Raw genomic sequence first — 15,921 nt, forward strand, 5'->3', positions numbered from 1 at the left:
GGTGCCAGTCTGAGCCGATCCCCTCTGCAAACCAGTCAAACCGTGTGGGTAGTATTTACAGAGCTGGGCACCATGAAAGGAGACTGGCCATATGGTGCTCCCGCTTCAGGAGAGGTCTAACACACACACACACACACACACACACACACACACACACACACACACACACACACACACACACACACACACGAAAGACAGAGAAAGAGCGAGAGAGCAAGCAAAACAGCGAGAGAGAGAGAAAGAGAAGAGACAAAGAGAGCGAGAGTGCCCGAGAGAGAGAGAGAGAGAGAGAGAGAGAGAGGGAGAGAGAGAGAGAGAGCGAGAGAGTGTGAGAGAGAGAAGAGAGCGAGAAGAGAAAGAGCGAGAGAGAGACAGAGACAGAAAGAGACAGAGACAGAGAGAAGCACAGAAATACAAAAGAGTGCTAGTCAGACAAAGCAAAGCCACCTACCGAAGTCGGCCAGTTTGAGTTCTCCAGTGTCAGAGATGAGCAGGTTCTGAGGCTTGAGGTCGCGGTGCAGGATATACCTCTGGTGGATGTAGGACAGACCTCTCAGCAACTGGTACAGGAACAACTGATAGACAGAGAGGAGATCCACCGTTAATCATTCATCATTAGGCGTAAAATCTATGAATGATTCAATCATTCAATTCATGAATCATAAGTTCATTAGATTCATGAGAAATTAAATTAGAGTAGGCTAATCATTAATCATTCAAACAATGTATATCATGTGTCTCTAATGGATTTCCAAGTCATCCACTATGTTGTCTCAAGGGCAATATTTCCTTGTAATGTTTTTATTTTACATCCTGCTATTTGTCCATCTAGTATCTCCATCTCTCTTCTTCTCCATCTCTCTGGCTGATTCATAGCATTGTTTGGACTCATACGTAACAGGGAAAGGCTTTCCAGCCCATAGACGAGTCATAACAGCTATCCATCAGTAGGAGGTGTTAATGTCTTCATTCAGCCTCAACACAACACCAGCCCTGGTATATTAACTTCCACAACTCATTTACACCACACCATTAACTCTGTAACGCTTGCACGCACACACTCGCACACACACCCTCACTCCACTCCCCAACGTCAATACTAGCCAATCAACCCAGAACTCCCATCCCATCTTTTCCTCAGCTTGGACTATTGACCAGTGATCAAATAGATGCCCTCACAATGACCATCTGATCTCACACATCAATAACAAATAGTGACTGGTTCATTCGAAGGCTTGAGAGGAGATCAATAAATAAACAATATAAAGAAAAGAGAAGGAAAAAACGTCTGTTCTGTTTATGAATATGTCATAAATATATCATATTCTGACTTCAACCACCCACAAAGTGGTTTTCAGTTACATTCAAATGCTAACAATGGAAAATAGGCGAGAAAATAAGAATCAACACAAAATAAACTGTGAATAAATGTCCTCATATTTACTATTTTTTCTCTGACACATCACCTGAAAACAACATCAATGTCTATGGCTCTTTCAGATCCTGTGGTTTTTGTTCACTTTGCATCAATCAACCAATAATGAATTCTGAATCTGTGCAATTGCTGATCCTCCATTCCAACATTCCAATCTCGCATTGCAATTTCTCACTTCCCAGCAGCACTAGCAGGGTCTCGGCCAATTAGGCAGAGCGAAAACCGCGGAGTCCAATCAGGGATCAGCCCTGTCTGGCATCTGGAGTCACCAGGTCAACAGTTTAGCATTCCTCAACTCGGCAGGCGGGCGATACGCGAAACAACGCACAACGCTGGAAATTAGCATGAGAAATGTGTGTTTACTCATGTATATCAAAACACACTCGTCAAAAGCCCCTGCCTCATTAAGTGGGCTAGGCAATCAAAAGGTTACTCATTTATTCACTCCCCTCTCTCTGCAAACGAAACATCAAAACGCTGCTTAAAAATAACTCTTATTGTCGACGACAGGAAAACTGAGAATTCTGTCAAATTAGCATATTATATGGTAGAAAGTAATGTACAAGGGCAAAGATAGGCTTGGCAACAATAACAGCTTACTGACAAACAGTTTTTGATTAAATGTCCACAATTTCACGTGAACTTCAAATTAAGTTTGGTTGGAGTTTAGCTGAGAGCTGGGCTGAGTTGAGTGCTTTTGCATGCTTTTCAAATTCATAACGTATGTCTTTACATGTATGTAAAAGGTCGAAATCCCACAAAAAAAGGCCTGCTCTCTGAAACTCTATTCCATGTGTAGCCCTAGACTGTAATCACACTCACTAGCTCAACACGGTCACTATACTAGCAGGACATTTGGCCACATGACAGACATGACATCTGCTAGATGACTGGTCTCCCCATCTGGCTTAAAATGCTAAAGGCATCACTAGAGTTAGAGAGAGAGAGAGAGAGAGAGAGTTATTGAGAGAGAGAGAGAGAGAGAGAGAGAGAGAGAGAGAGAGTTATTGAGAGAGAGAGAGAGAGAGAGAGAGAGAGAGAGAGAGAGAGTGTGTGTGTTATTGAGAGAGAGAGAGAGAGAGAGAGCGAGAGAAGAGGAGGTTAGACAGAGTGAGAGAGATAAGAAGAGGAGGTTAGACAGAGTGAGAAAGACAGTGTAAAGAAGGGAAAGATACATAGAGAGAGAGAATGAGAAAGGGGCAAGAGAAATACAGAGAAAGATAAAGAGAGAACCAGAGAGAGGGGGAGTGGTCTAAAAGGGCAGAGGAATAAAAAGAAAGAAAATCAGGTAGAGAGAAAGAGAGAAGAGAACAGGGGCAGCGTTGAAAGTAGGATGAAACAGAGGAGTGAGGGGAGGTGAGGGGGTAGAGAGTTTAAGCTGCCTTGCTGGAAAGTCAATAGCAGCCAGCCGCCGGCTCCCCAGAATATCAATAGTCACCCCACCTCCTCTCCCCTCTAGGGACTTCCACCGCACAACGGACGGATGATACAGAATTATGAAATTGTGAGAGGAATTAGGAGAGAGGGATTTTACACACTAACCATGAACAGACAGAAAGCGACAACCCTCTTCTTATGAGGGTATAGTGGGCCGGGGTGTTAGGAACATAATGAATCATTAGTTGTGCTGTGTACTAATTGCAGTGTGAGTATGTGAATGTGTGTGTGTGTGTGTGTGCTTGCGTGTGCGTGCGTGCGTGCGGGTGTTTAAGTGTTATCCTGTACGTGGGTTGAAAATGGCAGATTTTGTGCTTAAATTGGAATGCAGTGTCTGTACAGTAACATGCTATACATGACGTCAGAGCTCAGGCTCTCCGCTTCACAGCGTTGTATGGGCTTTGACTGTATGGGCTTTGACTGAATGGGCTTTGACTTGAGCACCGCGCGTGACAAGAAGATGCCCCCATCCCTCCTGCTAATTGGGCTACTTTTGCATAGTTGTTGATGTCTGAGCGAGGGAAATGCTGTAAATCGAAAGGAGTGGATGTGTTCTGAAAGATGAGACATTGATGATTAGAATAAATATCGCTTTGATGTCATACAAGTCCAAATGTGCATTTCACATTTCCATATTTGAAAACTCATGTCATGTACAGTATCAACATACAGTACAGTACCAGTCAAAAGTTTAGGCACAAGGGTTTTTCTTTATTTTTACTATTTTCTACATCGTAGAATAATAGTGAAGACAATGAAACTATGGAATAACACATATAGAATCATATAGTAACCAAAAAATTGTTCAACAAATCAAAATATATTTTAGATTTTAGATTCTTAAAAGTATTAAATGTCCACAAATGAACTTTTAAGAAGGCACCCCAGTTAATTGAAATGCATTCCAGCTGGTTGAGAGAATGCCAAGAGTGTGCAAAGCTGTCATCAAGGCAAAGGGAGGCTATTTTGAAGAATCTCAAATATTAAATATATTTAGATTTGTTTAACACTTTTTTGGTTACTACATGATTCCATGTGTGTTATGTCATAGTTTTGATGTCTTTGATGTCTATCAATAAAATGATACCCACCTGACCCAGATTGTGATTTATAATGGAACGTTTCTGGAGTGTGTAAACAACAACAGTAATTGTGTGATGGTGGGGATGCAAGGCTGTGTTCCAAACAAATAACTACACATGTGGTTGCTTCAGTTCCTCAATGGCAGAGTAAGAGAGCTCAAATAAGCACCTTATAATTGGCTCTTTCCTTGAGTCAAAACTGCATGGAAATGACTTAGGAACTGTGCACAGTTTGGAAATGACTTAGGAACTGTGCACAGTTTGGGAATGACTTAGGAACTGTGCACAGTTTGGGAATGACTTAGGAACTGTGCACAGTTTGGAAATGACTTAGGAACTGCACAGTTTGGAAATGACTTAGGAACTGTGCACAGTTTGGAAATGACTTAGGAACTGTGCACAGTTTGGAAATGACTTAGGAACTGTGCACAGTTTGGAGAGGTGTGTGGCCACTAGGAGAAACAAGTTCGACCTCTCACTCAAACCCTTGTAATCGTTTTTTCTTATCTTGCACCTACTCCAGAATGTCATTGATTATTCATATTATGTTATTGCATGTATCCAGAGTATTTTCAGATTTCATTATTGATAATTGCTGTGAAAAATTACAGTAAACGTAAAATGCACATAAAATCAACAGTGTAATGTTTGGATTCAGTCTTGTGTCAGGTGAACTGTTGTGACCTCACATTTCTTCATATTCTCCAAAATGTTCTCTTTCAATTGCTACCATGGTCATGCATATGCTTTTTTATAGTTCTTCTGTTAGAAACATTTACATTTGGGCCTATCCATATAGGCCAATTTCCACAAGTGTAAGGGGTTAGGTTTACTCCCTGAATTGTCTGCCAACCCTGGCCTGTGTGTGTGGCTGTGTGTGTGTGTGTGTGTGTGTGTGTGTGTGTGTGTGTGTGTGTGCTAGTGGTTGAAAAAGTACCCAATTGTCATACTTGAGTAAAAGTAAAGATACCTTAATAGAAAATGACTCAAATAAAAGTGAAAGTCACCCAGCAAAATACTACTTGAGTAAAAGTAGTTGGTTTTAAATATACTTAAGTATCAAAAGTAAATGTAATTGCTAAAATATACCTAAGTATCAAAAGTAAAAGTATAAATCATTTCACATTCCTTATATTTAGCAAACCAGACGGCACAATTTTCTTGTTTATTTAATTTACGGATAGCCAGGGGCATACTCCAACACTCAGACATAGGCAGTAGGGATGACCAGTGATGTTCTCTTGATAAATGTGCAAATTGGACCATTTTCCTGTCCTGCTAAGCATTCAAAATGTAACGAGTACTTTTGGGTGTCAGGGAAAATGTATGGAGTAAAACGTACATTGTTTTATTTAGGGATGTAGTGGAGTAAAAGTAAAAGTTGTCAAAAAAATATATAAATAGTAAAGTACAGATAGACCAAAAAACAACTTAAGTAGTACTTGAAAGTACTTCTACTTAACCTGTCTGGGCTAGGGGGCAGTATTTTCACGGCCGGATGAAAAACGTACCCAATTTAAACAGGTTACTACTCTGGCCCAGAAACTAGAATATGCATATTATTAGTAGATTTGGATAGAAAACACTCTGAAGTTTCTAAAACTGTTTGAATGGTGTCTGTGAGTATAACAGAACTCATACGGCAGGCAAAAACCTGAGAAAAAGTCAACCAGGAAGTGGAGGATCTGAGAATTGTAGTTCTTCTTTCTAGTCCCTTTCGAAACTACAGTATCTGTGGGGTTACGTTGCACTTCCTAAGGCATCCATTGGCTGTCAAGAGCCTTCAGAAAGTTGTTTCAGCCTTCTCCTGTTACTGGGCAGATAATAGGAGCTCAGTTTCTGAGTGGACTGCCTGTGGACAAAGGGATTGGATATGGGCAGTCACACGAGCGCGCCGTTCCTTCTTTTTCTCCTTGAATGAATACGCTATTGTCCGTTTGGAATATTATCGCAATTTTACGCTAAAAATACCATAAAGATTGATTTTAAACAGCGTTTGACATGCTTCTAAGTACGGTAATGGAACATTTTGACTTTTCGTCTCTGGTACCGCGCTCGCGCGTTATGCCTTTGGATAGTGCTCTGAACGCACGAACAAAACGGAGGTATTTGGACATAAATATGTATTATTTTGAACAAAAACAAAATTTCTTGAGGAAGTAGCAGTCCTGGGAGTGCATTCTGACGAAGATCAGCAAAGGTAAGAGAATATTTCTAATACTAATTCTGAGTTTAGGTTGCCTCGAACTTGGCGGGTGTCTGTATAGCTCTCTGTGATGGCTGAGCTATGTACTCAGAATATTGAAAAATGTGCTTTCTCCGTAAAGCTATTTTAAAATCTGACAAAGCGGTTGCATCCAGGAGTAGTCTATCTATAATTCTTTAAATAATTGTTATATATTTTGTCAATGTTTATGATGAGTATTTTTGTAAATTGATGTGCACATTCACCGGGAGTTTTGGTGGGAATACATTTTCTGAACATCACGCGCCAATGTAAAATGCTGTTTTTGGATATAAATATGAACTTTCTTCGAACAAAACATACATGTATTGTGCAACATAATGTCCTAGGAGTGTCATCTGATGAAGATCGTCAAAGGTTAGTGCTTCATTTAGCTGTGTTTTGGGTTTTATTGGACACATGTCCTTGCTTGGAAAATGGCTGCGTGATTATTTTTGTCTATGTACTCTCCTAACATAATCTAATGTTTTGCTTTCGCTGTAATGCCTTTTTGAAATCGGACAATGTGGTTACATCAAGGAGAAGTGTATCTTTAAAATGGTGTAAAATAGTTGTATGTTTGAGAAAGTTGAATTATGACATTTTGTTGTTTTTGAATTTGCCGCCCTGATATTTCACTGGCTGTGTCCCGCAGGTGGGACGCTACGTAGCCCATAGAAGTACTTTACACCACTGGTGTGGGCTACACACTGTACATGGTACCTCAACTTGTAACTGTTATCATAGCCTTTTCGTATATCTGTTGAATGTTATGTCTGTTTTATATACCTCTGCTTTAACTTTTACACCAGTGTTCAAATGGAAAAGTTAATGCTGTTTGATTTAATGAAAAGATATTAGCAATAAAGTTTAGAGAATTAGTGTGGCCAGTAAAACAGTGGATTTCATCATCTGAGTCCAGATATTCTCTGTTATCTACCAGACTCCAGGCTGGCTGTATTGTCTGGTATTCCCATTCATTTACTACAGGATGAGACCATGCATCATACTAACAGCATATAATGGGTTATACACATTTCTTAATCATATGGAATATGTGCACACAGAAACACAGAACAAAGGGGAAACATATGTGAATATATTATCATGTTGCCAATTGCTAATTATTTTATTTTATTTTGTCTCTTTTGTAAACCTGTTTTATCATTGGTTAATTCCAATGCATACTGACTGATTTGGGGCAAAGACAAATCCCCAAAATATGTGTTATTCCAACGGATGTATTTTGTGTTCACATTACTTATTCAAACCCTATCAATAGTGAATGAGAGTCCAATCACACACAGCCATGCTGAACTCAACATCATAGACAAAGCCAACCCCTCGAAAAACAAACCTCTAAATCTTCATTGCACCTGAGGGGATAATTAATGAAGTATTTTAATTGAATGGAAACCTTGGGAGTCATTGAGAAAACCTGTGAAAGCAGCACTTTACTATATACAGGGGGAGTGAGTTTAGCCCAGCAGTGAGTGAAGGAGAGGTAGGATAGTATGTTAAATGAGCTGAGAAAACACTGACGCTCCCATCTGCCAGCTACTGTTCCCCTACCGCCCTGTTCCCCGTAGTAGTTTATCCCAGAAAGCATCTGGGTAGTACTGTCTGTCTTAATGTGGCATGTCATTACTGCATTATCTGCACACATGATTAGGGCATAGAGAGGGGGAGGAGAGGAGAAGAGGAGATGAGTAGAGGGGAAAGAGGAGGAGGGGAGGGAGTAGGGAACTCAGGAGTAGTGCTTAGTTGAGTTTGTTGAACGTTTTTAGACATGCACCTTTGTGATGTTACCATTACATTATACTAACCTCATTTATCAATATTCCACCTGACATTGATACTACACTTGACATTGAGGAATAATGCAATGAGGGTAGCTCCTCTTGTACTACATGCTGTTTAAATAGGATTATGACTATCAACCAATGCCTGCCAGGTAAGGCTGGGTGGTATACTGTATTTACCAAATGTAATTAGCTATACAGCCTGATAATACCAGTATATGGTGTAGAACCAAATCAGAATGTTGTTTGTGCAACAGTATCTTCTAAATCAGGTATTCACAAACGGGGGTACGGCAAATAAAAATGTGATTCAATTTTTTTTTCTTTAATAAAGAATTCTAGACATTTTCAAACAGCACATTTAGATTTTCCAACGGGGCTACACACTTGGGTGAGGTTTTTTTCCCTCGGCTGAGTAGCCTCGTTTCACTGGCAAAAATCTAATGAAACCATCTAGTGTTCAGCGAAATAACAACACAAATACAGGTAGCCTAGTCAAATAATTAACATCCAATCACATTAAATGTTACTCTCTTGCGGGAAACCTTCCCTCTTGCACAGACAGTTAGAAACTAAACATGACCATTTGAAAGTTAAGCCACAGGAGTTTTTTGAGCGAGAATTAAGACGACTTTCGAGTAGTAAGACATGTATAAAAGCAACAGATTGCATTAAAAAGAAGGGGCTAGAAGAGAGTCTTATATGGTGAGCTAGGACAGGCAAGCCCCATATTATTGTGGAGGACTAAATTCTTCCTGCTGCCACAGATATTTTATTTAACTAGGCAACTCAGGTAAGAACAAAATCTTATTTACAATCACGGCCTAGGAACAGTGGGTTAACTGCCTTGTTCAGGGGCAGAACAACAGATTTTTACCTTGTCAGCTCCGGGATTCGATCTACCAACCTTTCGGTTACTGGCCCAATACCCTAACCACTAGGCTACCTGCCGGATTTATGGCCAGGACAATACTGGAGGAAAAACTATACAGACAATGCCTTCATCAAACAACACTGTTTCACAACGCATCAGTAACATGGCAGGAGAGGTTTTGAAACAATTACTGTTTCGCATACAAGCCAGTGAATTATATGCGTTACAGCACAATGAGTCAACAGACGTGGCGGGCCTGGCACAGCTTCTGGTATGTGTCCGTTACGTTTATGGGGGGTCAATTAAGGAAGACATCCTCTTCTGCAAACCACTGGAAACCAGGACAACAGGAGAGGATATTTTTTACATCAAATGGACTTTGTGACATCAAATGGACTTTGGTGGTCAAGATGTACTGATGGCGCAAAAGCCATGACAGGGAGACATAGTGGAGTGGTAACGTGCGTGCAAGCAGTTGCTCCCGATGCCACTTGGGTACACTGCAGGATCCACGGAGAGGCTCTTGCTGCCAAGGGAATGCCTGACAGCTTGAAAGACGTTTTGGATAATACAGTAAAAATGGTTAACTTTGTTAAAGCAAGGCCACTGTGTGCAAATGAACTCAAGCTTATGGACAATATGATATAGCGAAGCACTTGAGTGAGCTGGGTGCGCAATTACGCAGGTACTTTCCCGAAACGGATGACACAAACAACTGGATTCGTTATCCCTTTCATGCCCTGCCTCCAGTCCACTTACCGATATCTGAACAAGAGAGAGACATCAAAATTGCAACAAGCGGTTCTGTAAAAATTGAATTTAATCAGAAGCCACTGCCAGATTTCTGGATTGGGCTGTGCTCAGAGTTACTTGCCTTGGCAAATTGCGCTGTTAAGACACTGATGCACTTTGCAACCAAGTACCTATGTGAGAGTGGATTCTCGGCCCTCACTAGCATGAAAACGAAATACAGTCACAGACTGTGTGTGGAAAATGATTTAAAACTGAGACTCTCTCCAGTACAACACAACATTGCAGAGTTATGTGCATCCTTTCAAGCACACCCTTCTCATTAACCTGTGGTGAGTTATTCACAATGTTTGATGAACAAATAAGGTTTTAAATGTAAGATGGCTAAATAAAGAGCAGAATTATTGATTATTATTATATTATTATTTGTGCCCTGGTCCTATAAGAGCTCTTTGTCACTTCCCACGAGCCGGGTTGTGACTAAAACTCACACTCATTCTTATGTTAAATAAATGTATCGTATAGCGTGTGTGGCAGGCTTACAATGATGGCAAAAAACAACATTTGAGAGTGTGCTGACCCTGGTGCTAGAGGGGGTACGCAGCTGGCGGTTGAACGTTTGAAGGGGTACGGGATTATAAAAAGTTTGGGAATCACTGTTCTAAATCAAAGAGGAATACTAGAAGTGTGAATATGTTAGCTACATGATGTAGCTTAGAGAAAACATGACATGTAGCCAAAGATTATAGGGTTCCCTAGGAAACGCTTATCAACACTCTGGTTCCTACCCTGTCATAATAACTCCTCTCTGGCATTTTCATTCATTGTCAAGTCCAACAACACTGTATTCAAAGTGCCCAGTATTATATTCTAGCTATAGAATTAGAATAATCGTTCTATTTCCATGATAGAACAGTTATGAACAGTTCACCCATGTGTTTTGCTCTAAATCGCAACTCAAATCGCAAATTGCAACATTTGGTTAAAAATAAGGCCTAGGTTGTTTTCCCATATTGTGCAGCCCTACGTGGCAGTGTGGACATTATCGCAAATAATATTTGGTTGAAGTTGAATTGAACAGTATAAAACAATCAGAATGGAGAAAGACCCATTGAAATCACTTATAATTTATGTGTTGCCACTCTAGGGTCACACCACTCAAAAAGCAAGTTAATAGATTTTATTATTCAATAACATGAAATACCATGAAATACTGTCATACCGTCCTTTTTTTTGTATACGGTGATATGATATTTTGGCCATATTGCCCAGCCCTACTGTCAGTGGTGTCAGTTTCACATCAATCTATTTGGCTCTCATTAAGAGAACCCCATTCAGCTGACTGGATATAATCACATCAAGAGCTTCACTGACTAGGAGGTTGTTGCAGCTTTGGGTGATGTCATACAGAACAGACAGTTCTATTAAATAATAGGTAGAATACTGAAGGAGAACACTATAATCAATTAAGTGTATGGGTAAAGGTACATGTTCTGTACTATAATCTCAGAAGGAGTTCTGTAACAAGACTCACTCCAAACAACACAAACACTTCTCTCTGCTGGCCAGGCTAACTGATAATTGCATTAGCTAGTGAAGGTCTAAGTGTTTTCTGCTAGGTTAATGCTAATGTTATCCAGCCATCTCAGACAGCAGACACTCTAATAGCTTTTATGTCTCTGATTATTCAACAGGGGGACAAACACACACACACACACACTTAGAAGCAATGTATCTTCAGTCAGAGGCTGTTTCTTCTGAAATAACCTCAACCAAAGAACAAAAACTATTTGAAACCTGATCTGTCATCTGATTGACACACACACACACACACACACACACACACACACACACACACACACACACACACACACACACACACACACACACACACACACACACTACCGGAGTGCCAAGTCTAGGACAAAAAGGCTTCTCAACAGTTTTTACCCCCAAGCCATACTACTCCTGAACAGGTAATCAAATGGCTACCTGGACTATTTACATTGTGTGCCCCCCCCAAAACCCTCTTTTTACGCTGCTGCTACTCTCTGTTTATCATATATGCATAGTCACTTTAACTATATTTTCATGTACATACTACCTCAATTGGACCGACCAACCAGTGCTCCCGCACATTGGCTAACCAGGCTATCTGCACTAACCCTAGCTCCTAACCCTATCCCTTAATGTAATTCTAACCCTAAACCCCCTAGAAATAGCATTTGACCTTGTGGGGACTAAGATAATGTTTTGTTTGTTTACTATTCTTGTGGGGACTTCTTGTCTCCACAATAATAGTTAAACACATCCACGCACACACTCATGCACGCACTCATGCACACACTCATGCACGTACTCATGCACACACTCATGCACGCACTCATGCACGCACTCATGCACGCACTCATGCACACACTCATGCACACACTCATGCACACACTCATGCACGCACGCACACAGGAGGACAAGCCACTTTCTCTGTTAATCTACTGTCTATCTACTCTGCTCCTCACTGGTTACAAATATAGCTATTATACCCTCCATTTTACAGTTAACACATACTGGAGTGTCTCCGGCTCTTGACACACAAGAGCACCGAAGAGTGGCACATTGGCAAACAGTTCAATATGCCATGCTGCCTCCATCTTGATTTTGATTGCTGATTCTAATGATTGGTCCGGGTCTGTGTCTCTGGATGTGCCTCAAATGGCACCCTTAGGGACCCTGGTCAAGAGTAGTGCACTACATAGTGCATAGGGGGCCATTTGGGACATAGCCTCTGCCTCCACATAGTCAGGTTGTTTTCCTTTCAGCTGCCAGGTCATTAGAGCTCCTCCAATACTCTGTCTGTCCTCCCACTAGGGAAGACTGGTTCTGGTTCCTCTCTCTCTCCCTCCCTCTCTCCCGCTCCATCTGTCCTCCCACCATGGAGAGCATTGTGGCTAACGCTAGCTGCTGGCTCTTTGCGTAACATGCTCTGTCTATTTCGTTATGTCTGTCTCTAACTCTACCTTCTAGTCCAGTTTGAACAGAGACTTCAAAGAGAAAATTATTTCACAAAGGCTACATGGTGACATATTGAGAACACATGTTCTGGCCTGTCGTACAACTGGAACTCTGTTTGCATTCCAAATTATAACCTATTCCCTTTATAGTGCACTATTTTTGACTAGGGCCCATAGGGCTCTGATCAAAAGTAGTGCACTATATGGGGAATAGGGTGCCATTTTGGACACACCATGTGTTTACAGATTAAGAGGTGGAAGCAGGTTTTTTCCCCTGACACCCCTCTCTGGGAATAATCCTCTATTATTAATACATGCATTTCAATGAGGCAGGCGGTCGGTCGTCAACAGGATAAATACATTACTTATGGAAATCCTTAGTGACAATATTAGGTATGAAGTGTTACATAACCCACGATGCCTGAACTCCCCCCCCCTTCTCAAAGGACTCCTCTACACAACACCCCCCTTTCACACCATCTCTCCCATCCTCCATGGCCCCATTCACTCCATCACTCTCCCTACCTTCTCCTCATCCTCAACACACCTCTACACAGAGCCACAGGAAAACATTGCTAGTTCATTGAAGTAATTTAAGCAAGCCTACAGGACACTGCTCCTATCTAACCGTGTGTGTTACTCCTCAACGGTGTAGTTCATTGAGGTAATTTAAGCAAGCCTACAGGACACTGCTCCTATCTAACCGTGTGTGTTACTCCTCAACGGTGTAGTTCATTGAGGTAATTTAATCAAGCCTACAGGACACTGCTCCTATCTAACCGTGTGTATTACTCCTCAACGGTGGAGTTCATTGAGGTAATTTAAGCAAGCCTACAGGACACTGCTCCTATCTAACCGTGTGTGTTACTCCTCAACGGTGTAGTTCATTGAAGTAATTTAAGCAAGCCTACAGGACACTGCTGCTATCTAACTGTGTGTGTTACTCCTCAACGACGTAGTTCATTGAAGTAATTTAAGCAAGCCTACAGGACACTGCTCCTATCTAACCGTGTGTGTTACTCCTCAACGGTGTAGTTCATTGAGGTAATTTAAGCAAGCCTACAGGACACTGTTCCTATCTAACCGTGTGTGTTACTCCTCAACGGTGGAGTTCATTGAGGTAATTTAAGCAAGCCTACAGGACACTGCTCCTATCTAACCGTGTGTGTTACTCCTCAACGGTGTAGTTCATTGAGGTAATTTAAGCAAGCCTACAGGACACTGCTCCTATCTAACCGTGTGTGTTACTCCTCAACGGTGTAGTTCATTGAGGTAATTTAAGCAAGCCTACAGGACACTGCTCCTATCTAACCGTGTGTGTTACTCCTCAACGGTGGAGTTCATTGAGGTAATTTAAGCAAGCCTACAGGACACTGCTCCTATCTAACCGTGTGTGTTACTCCTCAACGGTGTAGTTCATTGAGGTAATTTAAGCAAGCCTACAGGACACTGCTCCTATCTAACCGTGTGTGTTACTCCTCAACGGTGTAGTTCATTGAGGTAATTTAAGCAAGCCTACAGGACCCTGCTCCTATCTAACCGTGTGTGTGGACATCACTCCTCAGCAGTGTCACTGTAGAAACTGTAGGATTCTATGACATATTAGTGATGCTCAGGACAGTGTGGTTTACTGTAGTAATATAGTCATGATAATGAGCAGCAGTCTTACCTTCACATTGTCTGGATGCAGTCCTCCTGGGTGCCTGTCCATGTACTGGCACAGGTCTGTGTGCTGTCAGGGAGAAAGAGAGGACCGTTAGATTACAATATGTCTAAATAAAGACACATAAAAATCATAAAAACAGATGCATTGCAATTAACCAAAAATAAGTCAATATGAAAAATGAAGTAAAAATGCATTTGTATAAATGTATTGATGCTGTTCAGTATTTTATGGTATTCATTTCAACCGTAAAAGCAGCAGAGAGAGGTTTTTGGCAGTGAGAATATTTGCTTTTTGTTAATTGTGTTGCTAGTCTTGAATGTACCTTGGTCGGAATGTGAGCTTGGTTTGAGGATGGAAAAATCAGCTAATGGAAAAAAGTTATTGGCTTTCATAGCTTTCCCCTTGCTATTCAAAGCAACTCTGACCTACTGTCATCCGTCCATGATAAAATATCAGTAAGGCGCCAGGCTGGAGACACAAACTCAATCATTGAATTGCAGCAGACGTCACTTGCAACATTTATTTTCTTCCCCAGTCTGTCTCCCCTGTCTGCGGATGAATGATATCCGGTCTATATCAACAGAATGATCCACAGAGGGAACCTTTGGTACAAATCCCTTAATGTGATTGTGTGGAGGGATGAGATTGGGAGTGACACCGTCTGTATGTCTTTAGGTGCTATATGTAAGCAGAGTCGTCTGTCTGTCTGGAGAAAAGACGAATTACCCTGTTCTGCACTTCACTGATTTATTCTGCCAGCAGACCTGGGGCACACACACGGACACAGACACCACAGCTCATGGGGCTGGGTGATATTTGCGTACCCCCGCTGCTCCTCACACCATCAGATATAAATGTGTTTCCTTTCATGAATAATTCAACCAGACGCTCAAACAAGCTTCAGCCATGCCTGTCCACCTTACTCAAAACCTGCTCTCCCTCCCTCCCTCCCTCCCTCCCTCCCTCCGTCCTCTCTCTCTATCTGTCTTTCCCTCTCTCCATATCTTTCTCACCCCCGCTTTCTCTCCATTTCTTCTCTCTCCCTCTCTCCACCTCTCTCTCTCTCTCTCGGTCCCGCTCGCTCCCTGTCAATTGTCATTACCTGCTAAATGAGGAAAATGAATTGATTTGGCTTGGTGTGGAGCCTTCTGTATATGAAAGAGTCTGGAATTACAGGTCTGAACACAGCAGAATAGAACAGCATGAAACTGGCTGCGCTGCAAATAAAAGTTAGCCAGAACACCAAAGTCTCCACACCAATGACAACACACAGATCCAGTGTTGCATTACCCATTTCTGTCAAACATACGCTATCCACTCTGTCTGTTCAACATTCACAGTAAGAGAAGGGTGTTCTGTCATAATAAAGGCTATGGAACCAGATCCTTGTCAACCGTGTCTACTTACAGACAGCATCTACTTGATGAATATATATACTTGGAATTGGTTAGCTCTTATATTTGCACATGGAGCAGAGAAACAGCATTGAAAGACCTCCACAACCCCTCTATCCAAACTGACCTCTGTTCTCCAGGTAATCAAAATGTACACGTTAAGGCCAGAGAGCATCCTCATTAGAATCCCTACAACCAGCTACAGACTGCCCAGTGCCTGGTTCTGTCATCTCTCAGAGGATCTGGTCA

At 41.5% G+C, this 15,921-nt stretch overlaps 1 protein-coding gene across 4 annotated transcripts in view; it reads right to left on the reverse strand.

Annotated features, from left to right (window-relative positions):
- The window catches only part of LOC115181853 (cyclin-dependent kinase 14), a 193,838-nt gene that overhangs the window by 111,157 nt on the left and 66,760 nt on the right, over positions 1 to 15,921 (reverse strand). For all 4 annotated transcript variants that reach the window (XM_029743562.1, XM_029743564.1, XM_029743563.1 and 1 more), the window contains 2 exons: positions 14,282 to 14,344; positions 452 to 575 (listed from right to left, as the gene is read on the reverse strand). In XM_029743562.1, coding sequence (XP_029599422.1) covers positions 452 to 575; positions 14,282 to 14,344 — 187 coding nt within the window. The remainder of the gene's footprint in view (positions 1 to 451; positions 576 to 14,281; positions 14,345 to 15,921) is intronic.

This window comes from Salmo trutta, chromosome 3 (genome assembly GCF_901001165.1).
Source record: "Salmo trutta chromosome 3, fSalTru1.1, whole genome shotgun sequence".
Taxonomy (NCBI): Eukaryota; Metazoa; Chordata; class Actinopteri; order Salmoniformes; family Salmonidae; genus Salmo; species Salmo trutta.